We start from the raw sequence: 16,998 nt of genomic DNA on the forward strand, positions 1-16,998 counted from the left end.
GATTGGGATGGGACAGAAGTGTGAGTTGGGGATTGGGAGGGAGATGGGGCAGCAGCGTGCGTTAAGGATCAGGCAGCAGCGTGGGACAGCAGTGCATGCTGCTGATGAATTCCCTGACCTACGCTGCTGCCAATTGGAAGGATAGGTCAGGGGATGGCTCAGCAGCACAGATTGGAAGAAACTGTAGCAGCGTGTTGGGGGATGGCGCAGCAGCACAAAGCAGGAATCAAGGGTTGGGGTTAGGTGGGGGGGGGCAGGTGGCAGGGGGGATGCAGGTCAGGCCCTGTGGCTGGGGACAGATTTTAAGATGCGCCTCCAATAAAAGATGCTGTATCTGGAAAGTTATAACCAATTTATAGTTTTCCCTGTGTAAAATCTAATTATTCCAGTGTTGTCTTAAATTCAAAGTCATCTTGGAATCGGGTAAATAGGGTGGTATTTTGTTAGACCATGACTTTGCCCTCACTGACCTCTGGACCTGGGCTTATGTGCCAGTGGATCTGGCTTTGCATTTTAAATGCCTTGTCACTTCTGAACAAAACGGATATGTACTTGGCATATTAGCCTGATCATGTTCATTTCAACGAATTCTGGCATTATTGGCAGAAATCTTGTACATATATCACCTATCTTCACTCAAGTTCACCATTTTATCCTGCATCTTTCTCTTGGTAAGTACCATAATAGAGGAAAATATAGCAGTGAATGCTATTGTAAAAATGAATTATTGATTCCTATGACTGATGCTAACTCCGTAGTGTTTAACTTGCCTGGCTTCCCTTGGTTGGAACTGGACCCACCTTTAGCAACTTAGTGAGCAGTGTAAGGAAGCCTGGGGCCTAACATAGCCATTACTTGCCATACTGCTGCCAAAATGTGTCCCCATGGGAGTCCATACCTGAATTCAGTTGTGGTCTCCACTTCCAAGTACCTGGCCCCTGGAAAAGCCCTGTGGGCTGTATTGCACACCTCCATAGACCATATCTTTTTCCTTTTCCTGCTCTTGCTTAATATGGATTGAATTGACTATGTTACATTAGTTTCAAGATTGCCTGCTGTTGTGCAGGTACAATCAACATTTAATTTTATACCAGCTTCAGAACTAAATGTTTTCCTTTTCGACTGTCTGTCAAAGAAAAGGAAAATGGCAAAAGATATGAGGCATGTATTGTGTAAACCTCTGCACCTTTTGCTTCATTGGACATCACAGCAAGAATAGTCAAATTTGTTGCCACTCCTCATTAGTGTTCCTTAATTAAATTATTTTTCTTTTGAGGCTTCAGTTACTTTGAAGACCTGCTGTATAGGAAAATTTGGATTTTTAACTGGGCATAGCCATACAACCGTCAGAAGAATGGATGTAAAATTTGTGGGTTATATTCAGCATACCTGGAGAAATTTGAGCAACATTTTTTCCTCCGAGACCATAACTGTGGCAAAGGATTTCTGTGTGACCTGCCAGAACTTTGGTTTAAAGGATGGCACAAAGCAGAGATCACATTCCACCAGAGATTATTCTTCTATTTTAGCTGTTTGTGTGATTCCTTTTCCCAAGAAATGCGTGTGATAAAGAATCCTGAGTTAGTCTTCAGTTTAGGTACCCTGTTTCTGTGTTTCCCTTTCTGATAACACTTGGTCTGTTTCATCAGATATTGATGTCATATATCTTGACTTCAAAAAAGCCTTTGATTTGGTATCCCATGATCACCTCTTGGCGAAACTGGCCAGTTTTGGCCTTGGCTCCACCAGGATCCGCTGGCTAGGAAACTGGCTCCGTGGTCGGACCCAGAGGGTTGTTAATTGTTGGCAGTCACTCATCATGGTGTCCTGTGACCACTGGGGTCCCCCAAGGCTCTGTCCTTGGACCCATATTGTTCAACATCTTCATTAATGATGTGGACTTTGGAGTCAGGAGCGGGCTGGCCAAGTTTGCCGATGACACCAAACTTCCACGCCAGAAGACAGGCAGGTGATCCAGGCTGACCTGGATAGGCTCAGCAAATGGGTGGACGAGAACCTGATGGTGTTTAACACTGAAAAATGCAAGGTTCTCCTCCTTGGGAGGAAAAACCTGCAGCATCCTTATAGGCTCGGCAGTGCTACGCTGACTAGCACTACGGAAGAAAGAGACTTGGGGGTCATCATTGACCACAAGATGAACATAAGCCTGCAATGCAATGCTGAGGCTAGTAAAGCAACCAAAACACTGGCTTGCATCCATAGATGCTTCTCCAGCAAATCCTGAGACATCATTCACCCCTTGTACTAGGCCTTGGTGAGGCTGCAGCTGGAGTCCTGCGTCCAGTTTTGGGCTCCACAATTCAAAAAGGATGTGGAGAAGCTTGAGAAAGTCCAGAGGAGAGCCACGCTCATGATCAGAGGTCAGGAAAACAGACCATAAGACGACAGGCTGAGAGTCACGGGGCTCTTTAGCCTGGAAAAGCGCAGGCTCAGGGGTGATCTGATGGCCACCTATAAGTTTATCAGGGGTGACCACCAGTTTCTGGGGGAACGTTTGGTCACCAGAGCGCCCCAAGGGATGCCGAGGTCGAACGGTCATAAACTACTGTGATACCATTTCAGGCTGGACAGAAGGAAGAATTTCTTTCCTGTCCGAGCCCCCAAGGTCTGGAACAGCCTGCCATCGGAGGTCGTTCAAGCACTTACACTGAACACCTTCAGGAGCAAATTGGATGCATATCTTGCTGGGATCCTATGACCCCAGCTGACTTCCTGCCCTTTGGGTAGGGGGCTGGACTCAATGATCTTCCGAGGTCCCTTCCAGCCCTAATGTCTATGAAATCTATGAAAAAATCTGATAGATGGTGGAATTAACACGCATGCTTATTGTATCTCTGTAGTGAATAGGATTCCAGGCCAAGGACTAGAACATCAGTGCTAGGTGCTGTACAGTGGAGAACAAAAATGTAACCTTGCCCAAAGAGCTAGCAGTTCTTTAAAATGTTAGTAGGTTTAGGGGTAAAAATTGGTTCTACTCTATATCACCACTCAGATCTATCCCAGTTCTACCCCAGGCCTTTCTACGCAATTTTGAAGAACCATATTCACATCTTAGACCACCTTCAAGGCTACAGCAATAAGTGGCACTGCAGGTAGGAGGAAAGTTTGAAAAGACAAGCGATGGTGGTAGAAGGAATCTAAATGTAATTTGGAAGAAGTGGAGACTTCTGGGTTTTTGATGTTGATGTGGAAACTTCATTTTGAGGTGGGAAGGAAAAGGCTGAGGATGCAACCAAATACAAGGGTATGAGGCAGGTGTAAAAGGCCTTGCTTGGACTGCTCATAGTCAAAACTGTAGAAGATAATTCTGTATAATGCAGTTGACAGTCTACGTTCTCTTAGAATTCTATACCATTCTTTTTAAGTAATGAATAGAAAAGAGTACAAGCATGATTGAAGCTTTGTTTATGCCTATCACCGTGTTGGCACCCATGAATCGGAAGATAAAAGGATGTCATCGACTTTGTGGCTTTTGCCTATTTTAAAGCGAAACATTGTTAAGTAGAGGACAGTTGATTTGAGACCAGATTTAGTTTTTTCATTTTCAGCAGCAATATTATGGAAAAAGAAGCGCCCCCCCCCCCCTTTAAACCAAATATCTGCAGTGTCTATAATTCTGTTAATTCTTCTCCTACAGGCATTTGTTAAGGACGTGCATGAAGACTCCATAACAGTTGCATTTGAAAACAAGTAAGTGTAGTGCTGATACTGGCTTTGTACAGACTTTAGGTCTCTAACACTATGAGTGACTTATTAGCACAGGAATAACAGTATCTTTTAAAGCCTATTTTGTAGTACCTAAAAATGAACACTTAAAATATAGTCTGTTATGCCATGGCTTTTTAGAATAAGAGCTGTTTTAAAGAAAAGCTATGGTAAACAAACCTTTTTGTAAAGGTAAAAATAGACATTACCTAGATATTACAAACATGATTCACAAGATAACCCCATAGATTTCAAATAGGAATCTATAGTTTTAAATACATTGACCTGTTGTGGTCTTTCAGAGGTCTTTGTAACAGAAGAATTGCTCTGTTATTTTCCTGTAATCAAAGAATGAATGAAAACTAGGAGCTGGCCTTTTCTGAGGGGCGTCTTGAGTCTAAAAAGGTTGAGAACCACTGCCTTAGTGATATTTTAATTGTTAATTTTACACATGTAACTGCATCCTAAAGAGGTCCTTCTGCTGCATTTTCATTGTAGGTTGTATTAACTTAAAGTTCTTGAAGTGGTTTTTTTTTTTTTTTATAAGCTTTTGGTAAAAAGCTTTGATGGGAGCAAACTGATGGAAGACATTTATGGTCATACCTTCAAAAAGAAAGTGAAAGTGCTTGAATCATTCTGGGTGTCTTTGTTTTGTAGCTGGCAGCCAGAGAGACAAATTCCATTCCATGATGTGAGGTTTCCTCCACCTACAGGTTATAATAAAGATATAAATGAAAGTGATGAAGTAGAGGTATGTATTCTGTTTTAAACAGTCCACTTTTTAGTAGGGGTAGAGGTGGGTGTGAGGGGAGAAGCATGTCACCTAAGCAGCTGGAAAAAAATGGCAGTGTGGCATTCTTGTTCTTGATGTGCCTTCTTACTGATTCCAAGCACTGCACATAAAGTTGACTATGGTTTAAAGAGCTTATTTAGACAGTTGTAAGCCACATCTGGGATGTTTTAGGGATTAGTGTGTTACAGTTGTTTCCCTGCTCTCATGGAACCCTGTTTGTGTTATCAGCTGGCTTGTAAAACAGTGCTTAATTCCTTTCCAAGTCTATATTAATCAAGGAAACTGCTATTGTGATGCTGGCAGAATGTTCATATTATTTTAGCAAGAACTGGTGTAGTTGACGTATAGGCCTTGTAGTTTATGTAGGCACTATAGGTTAATAAAACTGGAAGATAAATGAGCGGCTCTATATAATAAGTATATTTAAATGTAGCTGTAAGATAACATTTACTAATTAGAAATATCCCATTATCTATGATGTTATACCTGCCAGTTCCATTGGACTACATGCTCATGGTGGATTTTCAGACCTTTCCATAGGTCTGGGGGTGGGGGAACTGCCTGTAAGTTGTCTATCTTCCTCGTGTCCCCAGTTAATTGATGTGAACTGAAGAGATATGGCCATGTAGATTATGGAAACAAAATAACCATGTAGCTGTGGGGCCAAGTGACAAAATTTATTGATGCAGTGGGGTTAAGCGTTAATTCACGTGTGGCTGCAGGAGCACAGGATGATTTAATTGGGAGGTCTGGGGTGGGAAGTTGGTTCCTTTTTTACCATTATGTAATATTTGTGCAAAATTCTCGGATTCTATACAACATAAAACTATTGTTCCTTACAAGATATTGGCAGGGATGGAATGGGCCGGTAGTATATTGTTAAAGGCGAGGGAAGCTTTCAGAGGCACTCAGAGCAATGGTCAGCAGCAGCTAGGCACCTAATTCTTTGTGTCTTTGAAGCCAGAGTTAATAATTGGCTGATTCAGATATAGTTCCATTACTTTGTTTTTCTTTTTGCCAAATATTAATTAAAAATATAATTATGTTTTGATTCAAAGCATTAAAATTGAAAAATAAGATACTCCTTTCTTAAGTTTGCCCATGCTTAATTTTTGCTGATATATCAAGTATAGCTTATTGCCACTTAGTAAATAGGCTGTACTGACAAATCGCACTTTTTTGCTAGTATGTGTGCCTGCATCAAATCTTTGGCTGTATAACTTTGTTGACTGGAAGTAAGATGTCCTCTTCTTTTAAACAGAGTTGGGCCAGCAAAATATTTTAGTGTAGATGTGACTGTACCTGTTTTCATTGTGTTAAAGGGTCTTTGTGTCAGTCTGACTCCACACCACTATGCACTGATGGTACCCCTTCGGTACTTGCACAAATTCAGGAAAGTTACAAATGAAACCTTTTAGCATGCCAGGAATGCTAAATGATTGCATCTTCCAGAGTATGTCTGAAATTTCATATTTCATGTGGTATTTGAATATGTACTTTGGGCCAAATCCCACTCCATTTACTAGACATTTTAAGGACATTTTTACATGTGCTCTGAAGGTGGGGGCTCAAAAAAGCTTTAGTTAAAGTAACCCTGCCGCCATTTTGAAACGTGGAAGCACTGGTACAGGAGACATGGAGGCTGGCTGGAGTGCCCTAATTAGCACACTCCAGCAGACTCAATTAATCAACAGATTAATCGAGTCTGTTCCTTTGCACTGAAATTACAGAGCATTGGAGCAGCCTCCCCACATGTGTAGAGGCACCCTTAGTGTCTAAGTATTATCCCATTCCACTGTGCTTGAGTGCTTGTAAACATATTACTTTTATAATCTACCTTCATCTCCACCTCCAGACTAAGTCCCAAAAATGAGAATGAGGTATTTCTGCCCCCCGCCCCCCATCAACCTTTTCCATTAATGGTTTCACAGGACTCATGTAGACTGACAAGTCTCACTTAAACATATTATGGGTGGAATGGGATATGGCCTCTTGCTTCATGTTTTATTGAACCTATATAATTCAGATTTTCCAGTTAAGTCATAGTATCAATCTGTTTTGGTTTTTATGATGTGTTTTTTATGTTAATCCTACACAGGTTTCCTCATTAATTTAATCCAGTTCTTATTTTAAATGTTGCACAACACACCTTTTTTGTTTAGGTTTATTCCAGAGCCAACGAAAAAGAACCATGTTGCTGGTGGCTAGCTAAAGTGAGAATGATAAAGGGTGAGGTAGGAATATACTACATATTTCATTTTTCTTTCATAAATATGTTCCCTCTTGCAACCATTTCAGCTTTGGATTTGAAGGTGTTTTTCTTTATTTTTTCAAGTAATTTTTAAGACTATTTCAGCGTTAGAAAGCTTGATTAGGTCTTTCTTAATTACCGTAGACTCTTACCTGGCAATACAACAAGTGCAGGATTTTTGCACAATTTAAAAAATGCTTTACACACAACACAATCATAGCATAATTCTTTTTCTTGTCATTAAACATATGGCTTGGATGATTTTATTGTTTTTATATCAGTTTTATGTAATAGAATATGCAGCCTGTGATGCTACATACAATGAAATTGTCACAATTGAGCGTTTAAGATCTGTGAATCCCAACAAACCTGCAACAAAAGATACTTTTCACAAGATCAAACTGGAAGTGCCAGAAGATTTAAGGCAAATGTAAGTACAGCCTTTCCTGGTTTTTTATTTTGCAGTATTGCTTTTAATATTTCTTTTTGGAACTAGGGAAAGAAAGTGTAAATACATTTGTTGTTTTGAAATGTGTATTTTAATGTTCACCAAGTGAAAGTGCAGACTGTATAGATGTCATTAACAATACAATTTAGATGCAGAAAAGGCAAACTCTTTGAAACGGTAGTATAAGCCTGAAGAATTAAACTTTTTTTCCTGGGGTTTTCACAGTCCTAGACAATGTAAAACTGGGTTTTCTATTCACTCTTTGTGACCATGCTATTTACGGAACCAAGTAGATAAAACAGATGAAACTCATGAGACCTTAATATAATTCTTATCAACAAAAAACATGAAGATACTTACTTTTTTCAAGTTTCATTAATATGCAGAGTATATGACACATGACTGTGAAATTGTAATTTGTGGATTATTTTTTTTATAATAGATGAAGAATAGGCATATTTGTGCAGTGATCTCGGACATGAGAGAAACTACTTGTGGCTTTCTTATAGAAAACGGATATGTCATTTACCTGAATGTTTTGGAAATGCTTGTCCAAAAGTGTTGGTTGATACTTGTTTTGTTTGTTTTTTTTCGGGGAGGGGGTGTTTTTTTTTTTTTTTTTACTGTACGGTTTTAAAAAGTAACCTTGTACGGGAATGGAGAAAATGTCTTACAGATGCTGTTGGACAACACACTTCAAACTTCAGAATTGTTGACTTAAAATATCCTTTAATGGCTAACTTGAGACTTCAGTTTCTTGTGGCCCTAAGTGTTACAGGTGTGAAAGGAAAAAATGGCAGATCCTGAATCTTGCTGTGGACTCTTTTCATCTAGTTTAAAGGCTAAATATACAGTCTTGTTACCTCTTACCTGTTTCTTGTAAAATGAAGTGCTTTTTCATTTTTGAACAGCCAGTATATTGTGTGCAATGTATTGCTTATAAATCATTTACTCAACAAATCAAATCATTTAAATACAGATCATTATTATAAATCATTTAATCATAGCTGGTGAATCAAATTTTTATCAGTGTCCCTAGATATGAGGTACATAAATACCTTTACTGATTAGTTGTTCTTTATATTTAATTAAGTAATTACCATAATGCAGGAAAAACTATGCTTACAATAACCTAAATGAAGAAAACTTAGTAAATATTTTCCTTCACATTAATGTTTTAAAGCTTCTCTACTAGGAGGAGGGAATGGTTAAAACATTAAAGCAGTGTTACAGAAATTACTTCTTTAATAGTGAATGGTGGGGGGACTCTGGAAAGCTCCTTGTGAAAAATTATATGTCAGTTTATTCCAGTGCTGTAAATAGAGGGGAGACACCATGAAAACTTTCCTTTTCTTCCCCAGTATTTTATAGATTGTTAAAGTCTAAATTTTAATTACAGAAATATGGTTGCATGACTATTAAACAGGACTGTTCAAGACCCAAAAAAATGACATGCGGAAGAAAATGCTAAAATCGTGGCACCCTAAGATATGTTCAGGGTTATAGCAGTACTGTATAGAAGTCATGATAAGCATAGTGACATTAGTAAGGTTTGGGGTGAAAATGCACTGAAGTAGGTGCTTAATGCGTGTCTTTTAATTCTGTAAGAAATAATCTGGAATTAATAATTCTTTAATTTTTTTTTAATAAAACAAATGTTTCTACTGTCAGCTAAGTAGAAATTTATCTTCTGTTTTATCATGAAATGACAACAAAATAGCCTTTAAAATACTTCATTTAGCACTGTTTCCCTCTTTTAAAAATAAATCTTTGATAGTAAAAATGGCAAATGGTTCTTAATTTTGCTCAGCATCTTCATAAACTAGTACATGTTTTATCACACATTTGGGGGACCTGGAATAGCTCTTTTAAAAAATATTCTATGTTTCTTTCAGAAAGAGATGGTCCCTTTTTCCCATTGTTTCTCCTCTTCGTTCTTGAAAGACTATGAACTTTGCAGAAAAAAGGAGTATCCCCTTTAGTGACTTAAATCCTTTATTAAAGAAGCTTCTTGCCATATTTTCATATACAAAACACCCTGAAGTATAATACCCACCTTGTTTTAGGAAGACAAAATGAAGAAAAATATTATTCTGGAGTTATGGCTGTATAGAGTAGAGACAAAGCCAGTCTTCAATTGACCCACTCTCCTTTTCCTGGTTAGGCTGTGAAATAGGAAGAGAGAAACCAGGAGCAGCTAACAAACAACGAAGTTGCCTTAAGAAAGGTTAGCTTGATTAGTGGAACATCAAGACTATTAAAAAGGAGAGGAGGGTGTTAACACTTGTGAAGTGGAGAACAATGAGCTATTAAGTCAGCTGACTCCATTAGCTGCCTGAATAGGAATACCACAGCTGAGACATTTTGGAGCAGGAATCAAAGTAAGGGTGCATCTGTTCTGCGTTGGAAATCAACTTCCTCTTTTAAAACATGCACTCCAATTTTGAGGGAAAAATTTGCATGTTGTGTGCAAGAAAATCTGGTATTCTAATTATTCCTCCTGAAGGTGCTAATTCTGTTTATCCTATCTACTTGTTCCAGCTGAATTAAGGTTTGCAGATAGCAACTTTTGTAGGCATACTAAATTAATATGTGAAGAAAATATTTTACCATTAACCACCAAAGCTGATAAATTTCATGGGTGATCTACAAATGGGTCAGACATTCCATAAATATGTAATATGTTTATTCTTAGGTGTGCCAAAGAATCTGCTCATAAGGACTTCAAAAAGGCAGTTGGAGCATTTTCTGTAACATACGATTCTGAAAATCATCAACTTATCATTTTGGTAAATAATACATTGGATACGATTAAATAAGTATTAGTCCTGTTTTGAAGTGTGCATTTGTCACATTTTCTTCTCTTTTATGTAGTCAATTAATGATGTTACAACAAAGCGAGCGAATATGCTTATTGATATGCACTTTCGAAGTCTTCGTACCAAGTTATCTCTGATATTGAGGAATGAAGAAGCTAGTAAACAGCTGGAGGTATGTTACTTATCTGCCTCGGATAACCTACCTATTGTCTTAATCACTTGTGTGTATTTATAGTTGGTAAAGTTCTCTTTCTAATTTATTTTTTTAAGTGAAGGTGGTGTCATTAAGTACTGATGATATTTGCAGTCTCTGAAAGAGGAGTTCATCCTTTGTATCTTAATGTTTTAAAATGTGACTCTCCTCCAGTTTCTCTGGAGTCAGCAGAATGAGGTATAAGCATACGTGTACGAGTACGAGTATTTCTTTTATAGGGCAACCATGACATAACAGCTCTAGTTAAAGAAAACCTAGATATTTGATAATTTTAATACACTTGTTTTTAAAGTAAGTGGGAAAGGTTATGGTATGATGTTAACATGGATTAGTGCTGGTAGAAGAAGAAACAGGTTTTTATGAAGAATTTTTAAAACGTTGAAAGTGAGATGGTATAACTAAAATAGAAATTCCTAATTTAGAGGGTGGCATGACAAAACACAGTGATGAATGGGAGAAGGAATTAAAGGAAATGGTGAAACTGATATTGGCAGAGCATAAAAGGAAAGAGATATTATCATCACTGGATACACTGTTAAAAAACATCTTTTTACCACAGTTTGATTGTCAGTTTACCTCTGATTAAACGGTGGGTTTTGAGTGGTAGGAAGCTTATTCTTGCTTGCATGTAGAAAAAAAGTGAGCTAAGGAATATGTACATCACAGTAAAGTAGTACGAAATAGTTTTCTTATCTATAAACAGTCGTAAAGAGAGAAAACATGCAGATAAAATAACGAGCTAAATTGACAGTGTTGTTACGATTTGACATTTTGTACTGACACTTCTTTCTGTTCGAACCTAGTGTGATTTGTTTTTCTAGTTTTCTTAACTTAAAATGGGGTGAATCTTGGCTCTTACAAAATATTGTAGTGCATGTCCTCACAACTTGTGAGATACTTTCTTACAAATTCACCTGCATCTCAGTAATGGTCTGCTTCCCTCTCTTCCTTGCCTATGCAAATATCCTGCTTCAGGAGAAGTGACATCTTCTGAAGCACTGCTCAGCTCAACTACCTAGCTGGGAATATTAAAAATAATTCCCTTCTTACTAGTTGCCCAGTATGAGCATAGATAATCAGCTGTTGTTGTTGTCCTTCAACTCCCACCATAAAATCTGGCCATTGTTCTTGCTGTGACTCTTGAGTCTTCAGTTACCACTAAAGTTCTAGTTGCATTGCCTTAAAGGCTAAGTACAGACAGTCAAAAAGCCCAAGGCTGAATCAGTTCAGTGTTTGCAGGTTAGTCTAAGCCAGTGGTCTCCAACCTTTTTAAGTAGGAGATCTCCTTTGCCATTTAAAAGCAACCCAAGATCTATTGTGCACAGCTGCCACCTTTCTCCCTGCTCAACATATAACTCTGTGGAGGGAGGGGCAATTGAGGCAGAGGGAGGAAAAAGTTATTTGTGGGGGTGCCTCCCCAATAGGTAAGTCCCACCCAGCCAGGGCCCCACTCACCTTACCCCTGCTCCTGCCTCTGCAGCACTGTCCCTCACTGTGGGAGCCTTGATTATATTCCTCCCCCAGCTCCCCCACAGACTGACCTGCTGGGCTGGGGCACGTGTGTGCATGCATACGGGCATTCAGCCCCTTACCCCAGCCTCAGATTGACCCCCAAGGGGCTCTGAGATCTATTGCAGTAGCCTCGAAGATCTACTGGTGGATCAAGATCCACTGGCTGGTGACCACTGGTCTAAACTGCACAGATTAAATTGAAACAGAAGTGTACAGACATTACCTTTGATTCTGGAAATGCCGCCACATGCCTGCAGTGTCTCAGGCCAGAACCTGGGGGGGCACAAGAGCATGGCTCTCTGGCTGTGTGTTCACTTCTTCTTGCTGCCCCTGTGGTCTTTGGGATTTGCAGTCCAGAATTACAGCAGCAGGCCTCTGCAGGGTTGCTTATCACTTTCTCTTCCTGCTTCCAGGTGCCTCTGGGATTTGCACTCCACAGTTGCTGCTAAAAGTACCTCTGAGCAGGGGAAAGTTTGTTTAACTCCTCTCCCTGGCCCCAGACCAGCTGGTGTGTGCCTGGACCGGGGCATTCTCCTCTCCCCCCTCATTCCCTGACCCCTTGTCAGCTAGCCCTTGCTGCTCCATCTAGAGGGTGGGGCCAGCCCTGCTCTCTGGAGCAGACAGCACAGCACAGCACAGCCCACCCAGGGCTGGAAAGCATGCTGGGGCGCTGCAATTTAATTTGAACTGGGAAAGGGTCTGGGACAGAAGTTTCATTAACTGGTTTGACCCAAATCAGTGAAGCCTGATAGTACATTCAACCAAGCTTATCTTTAAACCAATTTCAACCATTTTAAAACTGGTTTGTGTGTGTTGAGCTTCTGTTCTCTTACAGGTTTAAACCAGTTTCTGATCACTTAAACTAGTTTATGTGCAACTTCTGTCCCTAGCCATAGAAAAGGTACTCTGTGCGTGTGTGTGACATTCAATGTGAGTATCGATATAGTGACTCGGTCACTAGTCGCTACCTGAGTAAACAGTCTGAACAATCACTAACTCTTTTTCCCGTGCTTCAGTGAGTCGTATCCAATCTTTTGTTCTCTTAATGTTCTAGTTGGAAAAAAGTTGTACTAAGTATAATTTCTTTCCTGGTGCTCAAAAATCGCCTGCCAAATAAATGGCTTCCTGCCATTCAGTAACTCATGTAGTCAATACAGATGAGGTATAGCAAGGGTTACCAGCCTGCAGCATGAGTGCTTCAACTGGCATGGGTAGCCTCCACGCATGGTAGTTGGTAGATTACGGAGATGGGATGGGGTAGGGAGCAGAAAGCAGGGCAACAGGTTGGACAGGGAAAGAAGTGGAGTGGCTCCACACTTGAGGAGGGTGTAGGGTTAATTTGACCCCCACTGATGTATGGCAACTCAAAATGTATAGTTCCCAAACATATTGGTACTTAAGTATTATTCCTCAAATACAAACTTGTAGAAATCAATATTTATAAATAAATAAATTTATTTTACTGAAGGCTGACCTTTTGTTCTCAAAAGAAATACCTCTTTTGAGGTTATCATTCTTCATTCACCTGACTTCAAAATTTGGGAAAGGCTTTTGTCAATGTGTGCGGTATAAGGCTTTAGACACAGCCCCACACAACATTTTCAAGTAAACAGGAAATGTGGGCTAAATAAAATTAATATTAGGTGGGTATATCCTGGGTTATTTAACCAATAACAAATAAACTATTTTAAGTGGAGCAAAGTCACATTAGCAGGAGGTGTTTAGGCTGTTCTCTGTTTCAGTTTTTTGTTAATAACTTGGCTGCAGGATTGAGTTCACAAAAAAACACAGAACTAAGAAGTTGCAAAGACTTCTTGGAGGATATGAGTAAAATTCAAATGGATCTTGATAAATTGGAGAACTGGGCTGTAGATGGCAAAATATAATTAAAGACAAATGCAAGGTGTTACCTTTAGGGAAGAGAGAATGAATATACATCCATATCACAAAGGGGATAACTTCATTCCCAAGAAGGGTTTGAGCATTATGGTGGATCATAAATTGAGCTGGAGTTACCTCTGTGGTGGTGTTGCTGTTGCGAAACAGAGAAAGCACCCAATAGATATAGTTTGAGGCTACATTAATAGGTGTACTGTGTACGAGGTATCAGAAGTGCTAGTACCACCTTGCTCAGTGCTAATTGGGCCTCAGTGGAGAGTTGTGTACGGTCTGGAGCTCCTCATTTTAAGGAGGTAGAGAAATTGAGAAGGAATCCAAAGACAAGTGACAAATATGACGAAGTGGTTGGAATGCAAACTGTATGAGGAAAAGTGGGAAGAACTAGGTATGTGAGTCTGGAGAAAGAGATTAGAGGCGGGTAGGGGGCAAGATAGCAGTCTTCAAACATTTGGAAGGCTGCCTTAAAACAGGGAGAATGACTGTTCTTCCTTTCCACATGAAGCAGGAAACTAAGAATAGGTTTAAACTGCCACACATTCAATTTAATGCAAGTCTCAGGAACTGCCAAACTGTAATAAACACATGACGGTGGCACAGCCTACCCGGGGACACTATAGAGTCTCCTCCCTGGAGGGTTTCAGGAAGAGCCTGGGTAGGCATCTGTCTGGGATGGATGCACTATTCCTAGACCTTCTAGATCAGTAATTCTCAACCTTTTTCACACCAGGACCCATTTAGTATAATTTTCAGCTGGGCATAACCCACAACTCCCTGGCCCTGGCCCACACAGTCTCCTGTCTCTCCTTTTCCCTCTCCCTTCTTCCCTGGTTGCTGCATCTGGCCCTGTCCTTCTCCCCCTTCAGTGCAGGCTGCCAGAACTGAAGCCTGCACAGGGAAACCACACAATTCCCTGGGACCACCCTGCAACCCATTACCATGTTCGTGCAACCCACTTTTGGGTTGCAATCCACAACCCTTGAGGTCATTTCCTATGATTCTTTGCATTTGCAGGGGGCATTTTGGTTTTTGTTGCTGTTTTTGTTTTGTTTTCCGTGTGTGTGTGCTTGGAAATCTCTCTCTTCAGTTTAGAGAAGAACTGACATGGAAAAATGGGAGGATGATTTAGGTACCTGCCTGACAACTCTGTCACTTAAATGACTGTAAATTCCATAAAACTTATTCCATAAATGTTACTGTTTTTTACCTTTTTTTTTTTTTTTTTTTTTTCTTTTAGAGCTCGAGGCAGCTTGCATCACGATTTCATGAACAGTTCGTTGTACGTGAAGACCTAATGGGTCTGGCCATTGGCACTCATGGTGCTAATATTCAGCAAGCCAGAAAAGTACCTGGTGTGACTGCTATTGATCTTGATGAAGACACCTGTACATTCCATATTTATGGAGAGGTAGGTTTCCAATTAAGACTTGAGCAGTTCTGTAAAACGTACCTAGTCTATCCAAAATTGGGGAACTTCCTTATGTCTCTTTATTTCTTAGGACCAAGATGCAGTAAAAAAAGCTAGAAGCTACCTAGAATTTGCTGAAGATGTCATACAAGTCCCAAGAAATTTAGTAGGTATGTTGGTTTTGGTGTGTAACTCTGAAATGATGGAAACAGCTTTTTTTTTTTTTTTTTACCTTTGAGGAGCAATTCAGTTGAAAGGGGAAACCTGTTCTCATTTTAGTATTTTGTGAATGGGCTTCAAATTATTTTAGAATTTGTCCATGCTTTGAAATATTTTGGTAGAAATATTCATTAGAAAACATAGCTGGAGTGAGGAACTGGATCCTTAATATCTTTCTTATAAAATACAGTAATTTACCCTGCCTAAAAGATAAGAAGCTACTGGTCAAAATGGCTAATGGCCAGAAGATAGCATGGTTTTTCAGAGACATCCTACTAATTGCAATTATTTAAAAAAAAAATCAGAATAAATACTGTTACACTCACTATTTATTTAGATCACGTATTCAGTTGTCGTCTTTCATGCGGTTTGACACTTGTTTTGGTATACTGAAAGTAGACAGAGAAGACTGGTAAAAGCAGGATGGATGCTAGTTTAAGCAAATGATGTAACTGATGTATTGTGGGAAAGTAGATTCTGCTATACAGAAGATTGGTGCAATTACACACAAGTATTATTTTTATAAAGGCAGATATATTAGTAGCATGTTTAATAGATGCTCAGAGTGAAATTGATTTTTAAAGTGCTTTCTCAGCTTTCATACATGTACCTCTTTTTGAGCATGGTGCTTTTCTATGGAGTTGATTTGAATATAGTAAAATTTACACTTTTTTTCTCAGCTGTATGTTTTGTGGTGCTATATAGAAAGATTTTGGGATTTAGGCTGGGCTTTTAATTTGTTTTTGCTCCATGTATTTGGAACTTGAAGAATAAAAAACATGAAAAAATTCTGTATTTGGTACAAACATTTATTTTCATTTTTGGAACCATAAAAATAATACCAGTGTCGTTTTTCCTACTGTCTTTTAAAAACATACTTTGAAAACAGATATATTTTGCCAAACACAGTCAAAATGGAACTCCCAGTCTCCCCCTGAGGATTTAATTAGGATTACTTTCACAATAGTATATATTTATAGCATGTAATATAACTGACTAAATTATTTTCAATATGAACAGATTAACAAATGTAAAATCACATAAACATTTTAAAATTTATTTCCACATGGAATACAAAAATGGGAAGCTGAGTATTCAGGACAGGTCACTTCAAACAAGATATTTAGACTTAAGTAGCATTATCTTTGTAGATTTAAGTCACAGCCATATTATGCAAATCAAGGGATTTTGTGATTGAATTTCCTTTGTTCTCTTCTAGGACTATTTAAGAGTTCTGTTTGTTTTTTCTATGTATAAATATATTTTAACTTGAATAACTTAATACTATTTATCTTATTTCTGTCAGTGCTTTGGAGTGGTTACCTCTTGAAGGCTCAGATCAAGTGTAATATCTAGGTTTATGTAGACATTTTAGTTTGTAGCTGTGTTATGAACTATTGGATCACTTGTCCATCCCTTTTATTAAACCATACCATTATAGTATGGTAGTACTTTTAGATTGTGGGGGAAAAAGCCTAAAGATGCAATGTTGTTCTGTGTGTTCTTTCTGTAGGAAAAGTAATAGGAAAAAATGGAAAACTGATACAGGAGATAGTGGACAAATCGGGTGTTGTGAGAGTGAGAATTGAGGCTGAAAATGATAAGAATATTCCACAAGAAGAGGTATGTTCATAGTAAATGTGATCAGTGTATGTGTTAATTGATGATCATGTTGTTTTAAGTGCACCAGTTAAAAAAATATATATATCTTC

The 16,998-nt window shown here is 38.9% G+C and overlaps 1 protein-coding gene across 3 annotated transcripts in view; it reads left to right on the top strand.

Moving 5' to 3' along the window:
* The window catches only part of FMR1 (fragile X messenger ribonucleoprotein 1), a 38,010-nt gene that overhangs the window by 7,184 nt on the left and 13,828 nt on the right, over positions 1-16,998 (top strand). For all 3 annotated transcript variants that reach the window (XM_090061723.1, XM_090061721.1, XM_090061722.1), the window contains exons 2-10: positions 3,659-3,711; positions 4,384-4,477; positions 6,682-6,753; positions 7,052-7,200; positions 9,914-10,007; positions 10,093-10,209; positions 14,897-15,067; positions 15,159-15,237; positions 16,800-16,909. In XM_090061723.1, the coding sequence (XP_089917849.1) occupies positions 3,659-3,711; positions 4,384-4,477; positions 6,682-6,753; positions 7,052-7,200; positions 9,914-10,007; positions 10,093-10,209; positions 14,897-15,067; positions 15,159-15,237; positions 16,800-16,909 (939 nt within the window). The remainder of the gene's footprint in view (positions 1-3,658; positions 3,712-4,383; positions 4,478-6,681; positions 6,754-7,051; positions 7,201-9,913; positions 10,008-10,092; positions 10,210-14,896; positions 15,068-15,158; positions 15,238-16,799; positions 16,910-16,998) is intronic.

The sequence above is a fragment of the Crocodylus siamensis genome, chromosome 8 (assembly GCF_052110815.1).
Source record: "Crocodylus siamensis isolate JL-2025a chromosome 8, ASM5211081v1, whole genome shotgun sequence".
Lineage (NCBI taxonomy): Eukaryota > Metazoa > Chordata > Crocodylia > Crocodylidae > Crocodylus > Crocodylus siamensis.